At 36.2% G+C, this 18,202-nt stretch overlaps 1 protein-coding gene across 1 annotated transcript; it reads left to right on the forward strand.

Moving 5' to 3' along the window:
- Position 1: 1 nt before the first annotated feature.
- LOC130665887 (antifungal protein-like) lies at positions 2-1,646 on the forward strand. Its single transcript, XM_057466516.1, has 4 exons — positions 2-127; positions 1,014-1,083; positions 1,402-1,506; positions 1,549-1,646. Exons 1-4 carry the CDS (start codon positions 2-4, stop codon positions 1,644-1,646), a joined length of 399 nt encoding a protein of 132 aa, XP_057322499.1.
- The last annotated feature ends 16,556 nt before the right edge of the window (positions 1,647-18,202 follow it).

Consider the following 18,202-nt stretch of genomic DNA (forward strand, 5'->3'; position numbering starts at 1 on the left):
CATGGCCATGATGGTCATGATGGTCACCATGAGCCTGGTCACTACAATCATGGTCGTTATGGTCACCATTATCATGATTACCATGATCAAGGTCATGTTGCTCAAGATGATCATGATGGTCATGATGGTCATGATGGTCATTATGATCATGGTCATGATGGTCATGACGGTGACCATGATCATGCTTGTGATGGTCACTATGATCATAATCTTGATGGTCACCATAACATGGGTCATGATGGTCTTAATCGTCACCGTGATCGTGGTTATGATGGTCTTAATCGTCACCACGATCATGGTTATGATGATCACTAATGTCATAATCATGATGGTCACCATAATCATTGTCATAATAATTAGTATGATCATGGTTATGATGGTCGGATGGTCACTAAGATCATGGTCATGATGATCACCATGATCATGGTCATGATGGTCTTGATCGTCAGTATGATCGTGGTTATGATGGTCACCATGATCATAATCATGATGGTCATGATGGTGACCATGATCATGCTTGTGATGGTCACTATGATCATAATCATGATGGTCACCATAATATGGGTCATGATGGTCTTAATCGTCACCATGATCGTGGTTATAATGGTCTTGATCGTTACCACGATCATGGTTATGATAATCACTATTGTCATGATCATGATGGTCGCCATGATCATGGTCATAATAATTAGTATGATCATGGTTATGATGGTCGGATGGTCACCCAGATCATGGTTATATTCATGTCGTCATCACAATCATTGTCATGATGGTCATCATGATCATGGTCATGATGGTCAGCATGATCATGGTCATGATGGTCAGCATTTCATGGTCATGATAGTCACCACAATCATGGTCATAAAGGTCATGATGGTCACCTAGACCATAGTTGTGATGGTCACCATGATCAGCATGATCATGGTCATGATGGTCACCATGATCTAAGTAATGATAGTCACCAGGATCATGGTTATGATGGTCACTAAGATCATGGTCACGATGATCAACAGGATCATGATCATAATGGTCAGCACAATCATGGTCACCATGATCTTGATCCTGTTGGTCATCGTGATCATGGTTAGGATGGTCACCAAGACGATGGTCATGATAGTCATGATGGTCACCATGATCCTTGTCACCACAATTATGGTTATGATGGTCATGACGGTCATAATGATCATGGTCATCATGGTTATAATGGTCATGATGGTCACCATGATCTTAGTCATGATAGTCATCATGGTCACTATGATCATGCTCATGACAGTCATCATTATTATGGTCATGATGGTCATGCTGGTCACTATTATCTTGGTTCTGATGATCACCATGATCATAGTCATGATGATCACCATGATCATAGTCATGATGGTCATCATGATCATGGTCTTGAAGGTCAACATAATCATGGTCATCATGGTCACCACAATCTTGGTCATATTGGTCATGATGATAATAATGATCATGGTCATCATGGTCACCACAATCATGGTCATGACGGTCATGATGATCATAATGATCATGGTCATGATGGTCACTAAGATCAGGGTCATGATGATCAACAGGATCATGATCAGAATCGTCAGCACGATCATGGTCACCATGATCATGATCCTGTTGATCATCGTGATCATGGTTAGGATGGTCACCAAGAGCATGGTCATGATAGTCATGATGGTCACCATGATCCTGGTCACCACAATCATGGGTATGATGGTCATGACGGTCATTATGATCATGGTCATGATAGTCATCATGGTCACTATGATCATGCTCATGACAGTCATTATTATCATAGTCATGATGGTCATCATGGTCATGGTCTTGATGGTAACCATGATCATGGTCATGATGGTCTTAATGGTCACTATAAACATGGTCATGATGGTCACCATAATCATATTCACGTTGGTCACCACGATCATAGTCATGATGGTCACCATGATCATGGTCATAGTGGTCATGATGGTAACCATGATCATGATCATGATGGTCTCTATGATTATGGTCACGATATTTACCATAATCATGCTCATGATGGTCTTAATCGTCACCATGATCGCAGTTATGATGGTCTTGATCGTAACCATGATCATGGTTAAGATGATCACTATCGTCATAATCATGATGGTCACCACTATCATGGTCATAATAATCAGTATGATCATGGTTATGATGGTTGGATGGTCACCTAGATCATGGTTATGATGGACACAATGATCATGGTCATGGTAGCCACCTTGATCTAAGTAACGATGGTCACCATGATCATGGTTATGATGGTCACCATGATCAAGGTCATGATGATCAACACGATCATGATTATGATGGTCAGCATGATCATTATCACCAAGACCATGTTCATGATAGTCGTCATGGTCACCATAATCATGGTTATGATAGTCATGATGGTGACTATGACCATTGTCATGACGGTCACCATGATCTTAGTCATGATAGTCACCATGATCGAGTCACGATGGTCACGACGATCATAGTCATTATGGTCACTATGACCATATTCATGATGGTCACCATGATCATGGTCGTGATGGTCACCATGATCATGGTCATAGTGGTCATGATGGTAACCATGATCATGGTCATGATGATCACTATGAGTATAGTCATGATGGTCACCATGATCATGGTCATAGTGGTCATGATGGTAACCATGATCATGGTCATGATGATCACTATGAGTATAGTCACGATGGTCACCATGATCATGGTCATGATGGACACCGTGATCATAGTTATGATGGTCACCATGACCATCGTCGTAATGGTCACCATGATCATGATCATGATGGTCTCTATGATTATGGTCATGATAGTCACCATAATCATGGTCATGATCCTCTTAATCGTCACCATGATCGCAGTTATGATGGTCTTGATCGTCACCATGATCATGGTTATGATGATCACTATTGTCATGATCATGATGGTCACCACGATCATGGTCATAATAATCAGTATGATCATGGTTATGATGGTCGAATGGTCACCTAGATCATGGTTATGATGGTCAAAATGATCATGGTCATGATAGCCACCATGATCTAAGTAATGATGATCATCATGATCATGGTTATGATGGTCACCACGATCAAGGTCATGATGATCAACACGATCATGATTATGATGGTCAGCATGATCATGGTCACCAAGACCATGTTCATGATAGTCGTCATGGTCACCATGATCATGGTCATAATGGTCATTATGGTCACTATGATCGTGGTTATGATGCTCAACATGACCATTGCCATGATGGACATGATGGTCACCATGATCATTGTCATGATGGTCATGATGGTGACTATAATCATGGTCCTGATGGTTACAATGACCGTGGTCATAGTGGTCATGATGGTTACCATGATCATAGTCATGATGGTCACTATGACCCTGGTCATGATGGTCACCATGATCATGGTCATAATGGTCACTATGATTGTGGTTATGATGCTCAACATGACTATTGCCATGATGGACATGATGGTCACCATGATCATTGTCATGATGGTCACAATGACCGTGGTCGTAGTGGTCATGATCGTCACCACGATTAAGTCATGATGGTCATTATGATCATAGTCATGATGGTCACTATGACCATGGTCATGATGGTCACTATGATCATGGTCGTGATGGTCACAATGATCATGGTCATAGTGGTCATGATGGTGACTATGATTATGGTCATGATGATCACTATGATCATGGCCATAATGGTCACTATGATCGTGGTTATGATGCTCAACATGACCATTGCCATGATTGACATGATGGTCATGATGGTGACTATAATTATGGTCATGATGGTCACAATGACCGTGGTCCTAGTATAACAAATACTGATTTAAATTTCGCGACGGAGACGCGAATTATCCCAGTACCGTATGCGGTCGCCCACGTGAAAAACAAAAAAATTATAAAATTAAAGTCCGGATAAATAAAATACTGATAAATCTTACTTTAATTAAATTTTAACTTTTAAATAAATAATGAGGTTATTAAATTGCAATTAAAGAAAATAAGGTTTGCCTGGACCAACTTCTCAGGCTAGGTTAGTGCACGTAGGCGCCAGACCGTTTCTCAAAAACGGACAAAATGTTTTATCAAGGTGAAATTTGCAAGGATTAATCCGAGCGAGTATAGCCGGTACCAAGGCGGATTAATCGAATGAAATAATAAAAAAGAAATAATCAGAAAAGAAAATACTAAGCACAGTTAAATATATAAAATGATGAAATAAATTAAATATAGCAGGAAAAGAAACCCAGGAAAATAAATACAGAGTATTTCCCCGAGAATTGTTGGATCCAATTATTTATAAATAAATTATCAAGAAATTTTGATACAATATTTCACTCAATACAGATTATACATGTTAATAAACCCCTGGGGGTTGATTTTATATAATGCAAAAAAAATTCTAAATTTAAATCCAATATTCAAATCAACAATGAAGTATAAATATATTATCATAATTGACTCAAACAAAATAAACAATTCATCAAGAGTAATTAATGTCAATGAAAAATAAAAAAATAATCACAACTTTAAACCTTGGGTTACCCCTTTACACCTGACAGGGGGAGAAAGATACGGTGTACTCTCACTCTCATTCACAATATAAATTTCCAGAAAATTATTACATAAATCATTTAAAATAAATAATTATCACCCTTTCAATAATTATTAAATAATCAAAAATATAATAAATAATAAAATAATAATAATAATTCCACTTAATAATTATTATTATTTGCTCAGGAATTTTTCCTGTGAACTATCACGTCGTCAGCTAAGGAATTTATTTTCTTAGCCGGTGTATAGCTATAGCTATAAGTATATGGATATAGGTAGCTATCGATATATCGATTTATCGAACTACCGCAAACGCGCAATTTAGTGTTAAATCATAAATTAAACAAAATATAATTATTTTATCATTCCCAATTCCCTTTATATATAAAGATGTATCATTCAGGGGTAGTAAAATATAAAATCCGTCGAATTATTCGACTCACGAACACCAACAACTTCCGGGGAGGTTACAGGTAACAATGCATGGAGAGAAATCAAAGTACTTACTAATTACTGCTTCAACTTCTAGAAAGCCTGATAACTACGTACCCGGTAAATTTAATAAACTTTTTACCAGTTTGACCACAAATAATAATAAACAAACTTGATTAAGTGAAATTCGAAACGTATCAACAACGTATAAATAACAGCGTCTGCTCAAGTGCACCTTCCGTACCTTTCTGAGTACTTTATGGGCCCGCCACTTGTTGGCCACCCACGTGGCGCAACAGTCGCCCTTAATTATTATTATCATTGTTATCTAGCCCCGGGCCTTTGAATTAATTAAATAAATTATAAAAACATTTTTACCCCACCTGAATGATACATAATAAATTGAATATATATATATGGTATTCATTTACACTAAAATAATGGTTGTAAAATATATATATAATTGAATAATAATTAATTAAAGCCGCATGTTATCCATCGATATTGCAGGAGAAAATATTGATTTTCCCCTCCTCTGCGGTCAATATTTCTCATCTCCTGAATACCTGGACATGAAGTTTTATCGAAATAAAATAAAAACAATTGTTGGGGCATAATGTGACCACACATTATGTCCCCTGAATAACGCCAAATCATAAATATTCCCTTATGATTAATAAATAATAAATATAATTATTTTCAAATTAAAAATTAAAATTTTTGCACACACGTGCTCTCAGTCATACCGCGCGCATGTGCGAGCAAACGCTGTCTCACCGGCGTGGCAACGAAATGCCCGCGTAACCATTTAAATTTAAACTTAAATAATATTTTTAATACTTATTACTAATTAATTATTAATTTATTTGAATGGTTACGTGACAAATTGTGTATTTATTATTTGCGTGGTTATTAAGCATACCTGAGTAACATAGAATATATGTAAGCATATATGATTTTATAAACTTCGGCAATAACCTTTTTATATTTTGCTACATTATTTGTTTGCAAAATTTTTTTTTTTTTTGCAACAACCGCAAATAATATTCATACATTCAATCACAAAATAATTGTAAACATTAAAAACTAACCTCTTTCAATAGCAATACTCCAATTATCCATTTCATAAAACTAATGTAACTTTATCGTTGTCATTGTTATTGATGTCAATCATTATAAATTATCAATCGATACTAATTTTATCGTACAATAAATAACAATATATATGTATTAACTTATACATACATATATTTATTTATTTAAATATTTGTATTTATTTGTATTCTACACGACTATTTGTTTAGGCTCGATACATGTAAAAATTCGCAGCGACTCATGTTCGTACTCATGCACTTGACTATCTTACCCCCTGAGCTGCCCCCACTACCGACCTGTGACGTCACATGATAATTAAATGTGCATCGTAATTATGATTTCAATGTATTAGCATTAAATTTGAATATTTCGCTAAATAAATCATTGCCCTCGATAGAAAAAAAGAGGAGCAATTTCATGACGGCGATAAAGTGACCGTCTCTTTTTTCTCATGCAATAATTTCTTGCAACAAAATTTCTCAGCAATAATTTTTCAAGGCATAATTTCTCACCACAAATATGGTGAAAAAAGAAATTTTTGTGTTGGATCAATTTTTGTTTGAGTAATTATTGCTGAGAAATTTTCGCATGAGAAATTATTCTGGATTTATAAAGGCAGGGAGCCCGGCGATAAATATTAAAAATTAAGTTTATTAATTGAGTTATACACAAGATGATTTTGGTATTTTTAATTGACGATAATTAATTAAATATTGTTTTTACGACTGGAGCAATTTTTGATTCTGAAAGAGCATTTAGAGAGCAATTTTTCGGTATATCCGGAATTTCCAAAAATCAAACTTGCACGCTAACTTAATTGTGGTCCCTCAGGTGGCCAAGGAAGTCAGAGAAAATCTTGAACAGAGTTACCTTCCGTACAAATACGATGAACACGAAGACTCAGACGAATCCGAAGAAACGGAAAAAGAAGAAGAAGAAGAATTTCTTCGAAAAAATGAAAATACTGAAGAAGATGATGACTCCAGCGAAGCCAGCTGCTCGGAAGCAGAAGTCCAAGTTGAAATAACTCCAGCAACTCTACAAGCGCCGAGCGCCGCTGAAATACATGAAAAATATTTCACTGCAGGTAAAAGTCTATCTACGTCCATGAGGAAGCACCCGGTTCTGAAAACTGCGCAGAAGAATTACGAAGGACTGGAATACGATGACCATTCAAAAACTTTCTATTGGAATGACGAGGTAGAAGCAGATAATAGAAATTCCACCTATAGCAAGACCTTCTACTTGTCAAACCTTAAACACCGAAGCTTTTCCAGCTGCATCTTCCAGTACAGCACACTCGGAAACTCCCAAGCGAATGGGGGAAGTTTCCACTAACGATAATCAAAAAACGTTGCTGAACAAAAGCCAGCAAACCAGATCACCAAATAAAAATTCTACAACTGATCGTACGACCAAGGTAGAGAGTTTTTCTCAATCAGACAAATCAGAAACCAGCCAATATGACGAAGCCACGGTGATTCAAGTAGAGGTACACCGAAAACAAGACGACAGAAATGAGCAGGTAAACGAATCTGATACTCGCCCGGTGACGCATCTGGCGAACAACTGGGGGATGAGCCGGCTATAAAGGACGATTTGCAACCTAAATTTTCAAATCAAGCTCCATGGTGCGTCTTTGATCCTCCATCCTCAGACATAGCCGAAAATTTTAGTGGTCAAAACTACTCACCACCTGAAGTTTCTTCTTCATCTGGCTCCGAATCTAATAGACCTCAGAAACTGCCTAAAAATCAAATTAAATTCAAAGACAGTCGAGATGGAATCACGTATGTGAGAGATCACATGGTGCATTGCCTGTTTCTGGATTGCGAAATAATGAAACCAGTTTCGAGGCAGTTGAGAGATCTCATTTTCATTAATCGAAAAGATCTGAAGATGGCTAGACCAAAATTGGGTGACGTACTTGTCACAAAATTGGGTCGATGCTTCATCTTTACCGTCTTCGTCAAGAAAAATCATTTTGAAAAAATCGACTTAACTAATTTAATCGAAGGACTACGAAACCTGAGAGCGTCCATGCTCAAACATGAGATTTATACGTTCCGCATAGCAAAACAGTGGGATGACTTCGACGATTTGAACATAAAGCCTTATCTCATACAAGAATTGGGCGACTGTCCTATCGAAGTAATTCTTTGCGAAAAAAATATAGAAGTTCCCGCTAGAAAATTACGCGAGAAAATCATCGAAGAAAACCACTGCAGCCCTATAGCAGGTCACAAGGGCGTCGTGAAAACTTATTGGCGAATCCGCGAGAGATTCTACTGGCCCGGAATGAAGGAAAAGATCTACAGATTTATCAAAAAATGCGCAATTTGCCAGAAGAACAAACTCACGCGAATTAAAACTAAACAACCAATGATGATAACCGACACTCCCTTCGAGCCCTTCGAGAAAATTTCCATCGATACCGTAGGACCACTCCCTATGACCAGAAGTGGAAATGTCCATATCCTGACGATCCAGGATAACTTTTCGAAAGCCGTAACTGCGATCCCAATACCCGATATCCGATCGACAACAGTGGCTGAAGCCCTTGTTGATCGATATATGTGTTATTACGGGTGTCCGAGAGTTATCCTCTCAGACAAAAGTACGTCATTCACCTCGAAAATAATACAACAGCTTGCAAAAGCTTTAAAAATACAAAGAGTAACGACTTCGGGTTATCACCCCCAGTCAAATGGATCCTTAGAAAGGAGCCATCAACCACTAATAGACTATTTAAGAGTAATTTCAGATAAGTATCCAAACTGGGATCGATACGCGGGTCTTGCTGCGTTGAGTTATAATACAAACGTGCACACTTCTACCAAATTCACTCCATTTGAGTTGATGTTTGGTCGAAGAGCTCGATTGCCAACCCATTTCCCTGATTATTCCAGAATCAAACTTATTCTGATCATCTCACTGACCTTACGGGAAGATTGTCAGAAGTTAGAGAAATCGCTGCTGATTGTCTCAATAAGACAAAACAAGATTCTAAAATTCGTTACGATTGACACATACATGCCAGAACCTTTAAAGTAGGTGATTTCATTTATGTTTCAAACGAGCCGGGGAAAAGTAAACTCGATGTTTACCCTGAGCCGTATGAAATTGTTGAAATTAACGAATTTGGGAGTCTTATTTACCTGAAGGACAAGGGGAACCGAAAATTGGTCAACCCTAACAAGGTTAAACCTGCTGTCGACTACAAAGCTAAACCTTTATAAAGTTCTCTGTTTCAGATCCAAGAAACTCTTACCACCATGAGACCATTGTTGATATTATTGATCATCATCGCCGGGAGCAGCCAATCCAAGGACGTATTGACCATCCAGCCATTGGCAGACAATCCAGGGTTACTTTAAGACCCATTAAAGTAGATTCACCTGGTAGGAGAAAACTGGTGCATCATTTCTTCCATTAACGTCCAAGGGTTGGTAGATATGTATCCTTTTGGGTGGGACCATCTACACTCAACCATGGTAGGTTGCGCTAAGGTTATCGATGCAGGGTCCTGCATGAATTACTTGAGAATCGACTTTATAACCGAAGTGCAAACCGCTATAAACCAAGCTAAAATTCGCTTGGAACAACTTCTCGAGGAAACAGAGTTCAAAACTCCACCACTTGACCGTAGCCAACGAGCTCCATGGTTCGGATTTGTGGGCACAATCTCTCGAGAACTGTTTAGAACCATGAATTATGAAGATAAAGAACATATCACCAAAGAAATCAACACAAATTATACCAAGACAACGCAGAAATGGTGCACCTAGTGCAGAACGCTACACACATTGTCAAGAGTGAAATTAATACTATTCTCCGGAGCGAGGCACAAATGCAATTCAATCTGGACAAACTCGCAGGCGTCACCCACGCATTCATCAACGCGACTTTGAGCTCTCTGGAAAAACTTGTATATGTGACGAAGGTTCTAATGTTGGAAGATGAGCGCCTGGAGATTGCCCACAACCACCTTCGAGTCCTGAGGGAAGCTGAGGCCATCATCGAGGAGGCCAAGGCCGGTAGACTCTCTCCACAAGCCATATCACCGAGGATAATTCACAAAGCAACCGTCGATATCATGAGGAAACATCCTGATTTAAATCCACCCCAGCCGATCGACAGAATGGACATCTCAACGTTGTCAGCAGTGACAACAGTAAGAGTGGCAAGAGCAAAAGGTTACTTGCTTATTATAGTAACTTTTCCACTATTCCACAAAATTCCGCTGCTTTCATACGAACTGAGACCGTTGCCGAAACCAGAGAATCTAAATGGGAAAATTCAAACCCTGATGATTTTACTATCCAAAAAGTTCCTGATTACAGACCCAGGCCTGCAAAGATTTTATTTAGCAGACTCTGAATACACCAACACTTGTAAAAATATCGGAGATGACCTGTCGTGTCGCCCCGATATTCCATTTCAATTTACTGAAGTTCCAGAAGAGGTTGATTGCGAAATAGAACTGCTCTTGAAATCAACAGAAAACATCTCAAGATCCTGCAATATCCGGATCATCCCCGAGTATAAAACCACGTGGATAAAACTCAACCAACCAAATTCCTGGGCGTACTCGACTTGCAGAGAAGAAAAATTAAGTCTCAAATGCTTAGACTTAGTTGAAAAAGATTATTACATAAACGGTACAGGAATGATCCACATCCAGGGTAGGTGTGAAATTAAAACTGGGAAGTTTTTGATCAAAAGCATAGATGAAGAGATCACTCATTTCAATATCACTCTCTCAAGGTTGAATTTGACCTTGGAAGCGTTATCGTCAAATTTAACGGCTGAGCCTAAGGTCTCGGGATTCCTCTTCAAGAAGAACATCGGCCCATTAAACACAGTCGACAAGTTCCAACCCTGAGGATTGGACTTACCCGGGGACTAAGTCATCTCTCTCTCCTTCGCTTGAGGATATCTCGCACTCACTCACTCTCACGCGGCAAGAAACTAACATGTCAAAACAAAATAATTATTCGATGATTGATATATATTGTGAAACGATGTTGAGGTCCACCCCCTTTAATAGTGGGTGAATCAACCGTCCGTTACCCATTTCTGACTTTCGTAAGAAATAGGCTCGTGTCCCTTTTAGCCAGCGGGCTAATTATTTGGTAACTGATCCTGGTGTTACCCGGTTCGTAAGGACCAGACGCCCAGTTAGCCTTGAATTTATATATGCCGAGTGCATATAAAGGATCGGGAGTCGGGGGCATGATAAATTATATGAAAAGATAGATTACAGTTTAGGGTGATTCATTTTAGACCAACATTTTTTTTTTTCAAGTCCCACTAGAAAATCTTGTAGCATATGGAAAATAAAAAATTCTCGGCAAATTTGAGCTCTTAATTTAAATTTTTAGAGGTCTCTCAACGAATTTTTAGTTTTTCCATTTAAGTAACACGGGAAAACTTTTTTTTTTAATTTTTTGCTTCCGCATCTCATCGAAATTTTTTTTTTTGAAATATCATGCTGCCGTTCTTATAGTAGACTAAATGCTCTGCAAAAAAGTTCATTGAGTCGAGTCTGTAAGTGCAATATCTCCATCAAAATTCACGTTACAAATTGTGATTTTTGTGGGAATTCGATTTTAATGCACTTAGAATCGAAACTATTGGTGATAGACAAAAAGTTTAAACGGCAATTTCGTAGGTTTTTTAATACTCTAAAATAATGCCTCCATGAATATCTCTGTACCACCAATAGTTTAGCCTCCAGACGCTCTCAAAGTCCAATTTTTTTTTCAAAAATATGCTTTTAATGCACTTAGAAACGAAACTAATGGTGATAGACAAAAAGTTTAAATAGCAATTTTGTAGGTTATTCAATACTCTAAAATAATGCCCCCATGAATATCTCTGTACCACCAATAGTTTAGCCTCCAGACGCTTCAAGGTCTAATTTTTTTCAAAAATATGCTTTTAACGCACTTAGAAACGAAACTAATGGTAATAGACAAAAAGTTTAAATGACAATTTTGTCGGTTATTCAATACTCTAAAATAATGCCATTATGACTATCTCTGTTCCACCAATAGTTTAGCTTCCAGACGCTCTTAAACTTAAAATTCTCTTGGAATATATTGCGCAAAACAAAATTTTTTCGCAAGTATAATGATTACTTAAATTATTTAAAAGTATACTATAATAATAAACAAAGATATTTTATTTTGGTTTGGAAAAAAATAATTAGAATTTTCGATTATTTACCGATTGAATCTGATTGAAATATTTCAATCGGATTCATTCGGAAAATAATAATTTATTTCTCGATTTTTTTCCGATTGACTCTGATTGAATCTGATTGGAATATTTCAATCAGATTCAATCAGAAAATAAAAAAAAGTTTTTCTGATTGAATCCGATTGAGTCCGATTGAAAGTCAATCGGAGACCCCGAACGCTCCCGAACATTTCTGATTGAAAATTTGTTTCCGATTGAAACTGATAGAATTCTAATTGAGTTTCAATCAGATTCAATCGGAGTTTTTAATCAGGGATAATTGCTCATAAGTTAAAATAATAATTGACTCCAAACAGAAGTTTGATATTTTCTGTACACATTCACCAAAATAAAATACTTTTATTTATTATTATAGTATATTTTTAAATAATTAAAGTAATTATTATACTTGCGAAAAAATTTTGTTTTGCGCAATATATTCCAAGAGAATTTTAAGTTTAAGAGCGTCTGGAAGCTAAACTATTGGTGGAAGAGAGATAGTCATAATGGCATTATTTTAGAGTAGTGAATAACCGACAAAGTTGTCATTTAAACTTTTTGTCTATTACCATTAGTTTCGTTTCTAAGTGCGTTAAAAGCATATTTTTGAAAAATATTAGACCTTGAAGCGTCTGGAGGCTAAACGATTGGTGGCACCGAGATATTTATAATGGCATTATTTTTGAGTATTGAATAACCGACAAAATTGTCATTTAAACTTTTTGTCTATCACCATTAGTTTCGTTTCTAAGTGCGTTAAAAGCATATTTTTTTAAAAAATTAGACCTTGAAGCGTCTGCAGGCTACACGATTGGTGGTACCGAGATATTTATAATGGCATTATTTTAGAGTATTGAATAACCGACAAAATTTTCATTTTAACTTTTTGTCTATCACCATTAGTTTCGTTTTTGAGTGCATTAAAAGCATATTTTAGAAAAAAATTGGACTTTGAGAGCGTCTGGAGGCTAAACTATTGGTGGTACAGAGATATTCATGGAAACATTATTTTAGAGTATTGAATAACCTACGAAATTGCCATTTAAACTTTTTATCTATCACCAATAGTTTCGTTTCTAAGTGCATTAAAATCGAATTCCCGCAAAAATCACAATTTGTAACGTGAATTATGATGAGGATATTGCACTTACAGACTCAACTCAATGACCTTTTCTGCAGAGCATTTAGTCTACTATAAGAACGTCAGCATGATATTTCAAAAAAAAAATTTCTTGATTGGATGCGGAAGCAAAAAATTAAAAAAAAAGTTTTCCTGTGTTATTTAAATGGAAAAACTAAAAATTCGTTGAGAGACCTCTGAAAATTGAAATTAAGAGCTCAAATATGGTGAGAATTTTTTTATTCTTCATGTGCTACAAGATTTTTGAGTGGGACTTGAAAAAAAAAAAATGTTGGTCTAAAATGAATCCCCCCACTACAGGTATTTGCGTAGCAAGCCAAAAGGGTGATAAGCACAAGAGGTTGTAAAAAGATATGATAATAGTATTGTTATACTTACCTTTAAGTTGCTGGTTCGATGATGCTGGTAAAAATAGCAGGTAGTAGTTAAATGCAGAGACAATTGTGATCTAAGCATCACAATTGTCGATTAAAAACCACAAGCAGGTGGATTACGGGGTTGCCGTCTTCTATAGGGAATGCTATAGGCTATGGTGTACGACCAAGGTCGTACGAGGTTGCGCAAGGCATACCTCTACGGGGTTTCCGTCTTCTACAGGAAAATGCTGCAGGCTAGGATGTGTGATAAATTCACACGAGGATGCGTAAAAGTGTATCCCCACGGGGTTTCCGTCTTCTGTAAGGAAATGATACAGGCAGTGGTGCATGAGTAATTCATACGAGGATACGTAAAGGCGTACCTCTACGGGGTTTCCGTCTTCTGTAAGGAAAGGATGCAGGCTAGGAGGTGTGAGCAGGTTTACACGAGAATGCAGTAATTGCATCTCTACGGGGTTTCCGTCTTTTATAGGGAAAAGGCCATAAGCTATATAACGTATATCTATCCTGAAAATCCGCGATGGAGACGCGGATCAGTCGAATATAGCGTATGCGGTCGCCCACGCGTGATAGATTAATAATAATAAACGATTTTAAATAATATTAAATGATAATAAATATCTTTATCAAATTAAAACAAATAATAAATTTAAACAATAATTAAATAAAAGAAATTGATTACTTGTTGTGCCTGAACCAGCTCCTCAGGCTGGGCTAGTGCACGCAGGCGCCAGACCGTTTTTCCAAAACGGACAAAAATTATTCAGGGGGAAAATTACGAGGAAGATCCGAGCAAGTGACTCGTGGCAAAGCGGAAAAAAATATTCGAGGAAAACACCGTAGAAGATTAAATAAATAATAGAAAAATTATGAATGAGCAATAGATAATTACATATAAATAATAAATAATTGCAAGAAAAATAAATAGAAAACAGTAGGAAAAGATCCAGGGGAAAATAAGTACCAAACTTTCCCCGACAGCTGTTGGTTTCCGATTGTTTAATTATAATCAACAATAATAAGAATAAATAATGTTTCACAATAATGACACTCGGTGATTATTAACATACAATAAAAATTGTTATAAATTTTTACCACTGGGGTAGAAGCGGTCACACAAGATCAACACCAATGATATAAATTAATTTTTCATACTCGATGTCAGAAGACAATAATATAACTTAATTTAGTCGATCGCATTAATTATATAAATTAAATATATATAAAATAATAATTTCATTTAATTTTTCCCGAGAATAAATAATAATAAAACAATATTCATTTTAAATATATCTCCCACCACTCGTGAGAGAGAGAAAGATACGGTATTAATAATTCTCACTCACTCTCAAAAATAATAATTTTCACTCACTCAACAATTTATAAATGTTGAAATAAAATAATAATTTTAGTATAATTCAATAATTATTCTTGACCGCTGGGGTGAATCAATCAAAATAAAAAACTTATTTAATTGCTTCAAATGATACTAGATATAAATGATAATAATATAAATAATACTTAATATTCATCTAAATAATTTTAATTGAATACCAAAAAAAAAGAATAATTTAAATACTTTGGGTAAATATTTCAGTCGTGACGTCAGTACTTGAGGAATTCACTCAAGTACTGCGTGTGCTCTATAGCTATATATACTATGAGTATATATATATGCACACCGGCAACGTTTCACGACGTTGCGTTCGCTTTATACGAATATTTATATAAAATTATAGGATATTTTCACCAATGTACGAAAATTATATTTAATAATAATTAATAATAATTCTCTCATGTATCATCCAATAAATAAATAATAAATATAAATAAATTAATTTCCCCGCGGCGACCAACAACTACCAGGGGAGGTTAACACGTGAAAAATGTATTATCCAGCAAAAAGAAATACAAAGTACTTACTCAAAATGTCCCAACAATATCTCAAATAAGTCAGCAAAAATTCACCCGGTGAATACTAGTCAACTTTACTTTTTAATTTCAATTTTTAGACAAAAGAAAATAATGAACACAATGTTATTAAAAAAACCACGTCCGTCCACAATGATTTCCCGTATCTTTGTGCCCCACTTTCCGAAACCTCCACCTGTTGGTCGTCGCCCACCGGGCACCACCATCGCCCTTAATTATCATCATAATGATTTTTAACCACCGTGGGCCTCATATAAATTAAAAATATAAATTATAAAAATAAATTCTCAACGCCTGAATGATACATGAAAAATTATTTAACTATATGAACTACTTATTCATATCATATCCTTGTTTTTAATATTAAATAATAAATTAAAAAAAACAATTATTTTCAAATAATAAACCTCACTTGACATCATCAGTCGGATGACAAGTTTACGCAAAATAATATGTTAACAATTGTTGGGGCATAATGTTATGCTGGATTATGCATCCCAACTGTTTTAAAATTATAAATAATTACCTAAAATTAACAAAAATCAATCGTTTGCATTTTTAAATTATAAAATAAAATTAAATCACACGTGCTTTCTCATCCCTGCGCGCATGCGCCAGCACCGTGCACGGACTGCCGTCTCCATTGGCGAAATGGCGAAATGCCCGCGTAACGATTTAAATTCAAATATAATATTAAATAATTTAACTTAAAACTAATTGAAAATTAAATTATTTAAATCGTTACGTGACAGCTAGGAGGTGTGTAATCAGGTACACACAGGATAGACCAAGGTATATCCGTACGGGGCTTCCGTCTTCCATAGGAAATGCTATGGGCTAAACTTATCTAAGGTAATGCTTAGAAACTACAAGACAAGTAGGTAAAGTTTAAAAATTAAAAAAGGTTAAAACGTAAACTACATTTATTATAAAGACATTATGAAAGAGAATATGAGAAAAGAACCATAATTAGCGGCGCGCAGGCCTTTCAATAGATTCAGTGCTCACGCGCCGACGTGGTGCGCATCCCTTCCATTTAAAACACAAATGGAGAGGGATTATAAAATAATAATAATAATTAATCAATACGTTAGCAGATAAACCAGATAACATATGGTAAATAAACTCGGTAACCGTCTACTATCATGGTATGATAATGAGGTATCTTAAACCTCGTTACAATTGTAACATGAGGAAAATTCAACATCAACCTGAGGTTTGAAATTATTTGAATATAATAAATAATTACCCGGTGAGCAACGTTTGGTGACATCTATGATCACCATTCCGACTTCGACCGAGCAATCGATCCAACGCTTGGATTGAAACGAGAGATCCGGGATAGACGCCGAACTGAACTGCCACGTTTTTTCCATTTGAACAATTCGACCAATTTCGATCCTGACGATTGAACAACGCGATTTGCGACTAACACGACCAATCCGAGTTTTGATCAACGACTAGTTAAATTAATTGATAGCGACAATTAGTTTTGACCGACAATAACCGACTCCGTGAACAAGTGAACAAGCCGAAGCCTCGGCCCGAAAACTGAACAAAGTGTAGTAGTGAATTTAGTATTGAACAAGTGAACCGCATTCGTGTAATAATTAATTAATTAATTAATTACGCGTTGAAATTATTTGATCGTGTCATTTAACGCGTTACCAAAATAAAATATTATTTTATATTTTATTTTATTTCGTTTAAGCAATTCTGAGAACTACGGATTATCTGTGTCTCATTCGCAGCAGCAGTCTTGTCGACTCGCCATGTAAAAATACTCTGACATCACTCGTCAAGTATTTCGTTAATGCGAACGCTGTATGTGTGTCTCCGGACAAAAAAATCGGTCTATCGGTTAACCCTGCGGGCCAGCCCCAAAACTTCCCGCTGTCTTCGAGCTCAACGAGCTCGAAAAAATTGTTGTGAATACATTTTCGAACTCTTCAAGCTCGAAAATACTTTTGTATGCCATTGTTTAGTAAAAAACCATTTTTGAGCATTTCTTTCTACCACGATATCTCGCGAACGAATTAACCGATTTCGATGGTTGAGGCGGCAATCGATGCGTTTTATTAAGTTCTAAAGCTGATTAAATTTTGAAATCGAATGATTCAATTATTTTGTAGATATTAAAAAAAAACGTTTTTCACTATTTTTTTAATCAACGATATCTCGTAAACGAATGGACCGATTAAAACGATTGAGGCAGCAATCGACGTGTTTTATCAAGTTCTAAAGCTGAACAAATTTTGAAATTGATTTATTCAGCCGGTTTTGAGAAATTTCAAAAAAAACCAAAAAAAATTTTTTTTCGAATTCTTTCGTCAACGGTTTCTTTTGAACGAATGAACCGATTTTGATGATTGAGGTG

This window comes from Microplitis mediator, chromosome 3, assembly GCF_029852145.1.
Source record: "Microplitis mediator isolate UGA2020A chromosome 3, iyMicMedi2.1, whole genome shotgun sequence".
NCBI classification, from domain to species: domain Eukaryota; kingdom Metazoa; phylum Arthropoda; class Insecta; order Hymenoptera; family Braconidae; genus Microplitis; species Microplitis mediator.

What these genes read in the sequence shown, in the direction of transcription:
- LOC130665887 (XM_057466516.1), top strand. Translation starts at nt 2, where the DNA reads ATGGCCATGATGGTCATGATGGTCACCATGAGCCTGGTCACTACAATC. An exon ending in TGTTGGTCATCGTGATCATG is followed by an intron (nt 1,084 to 1,401) that starts GTTAGGATGGTC and finishes ATGGTCTTGAAG; the next exon opens with GTCAACATAATCATGGTCAT. An exon ending in CCACAATCATGGTCATGACG is followed by an intron (nt 1,507 to 1,548) that starts GTCATGATGATC and finishes ATGGTCACTAAG; the next exon opens with ATCAGGGTCATGATGATCAA.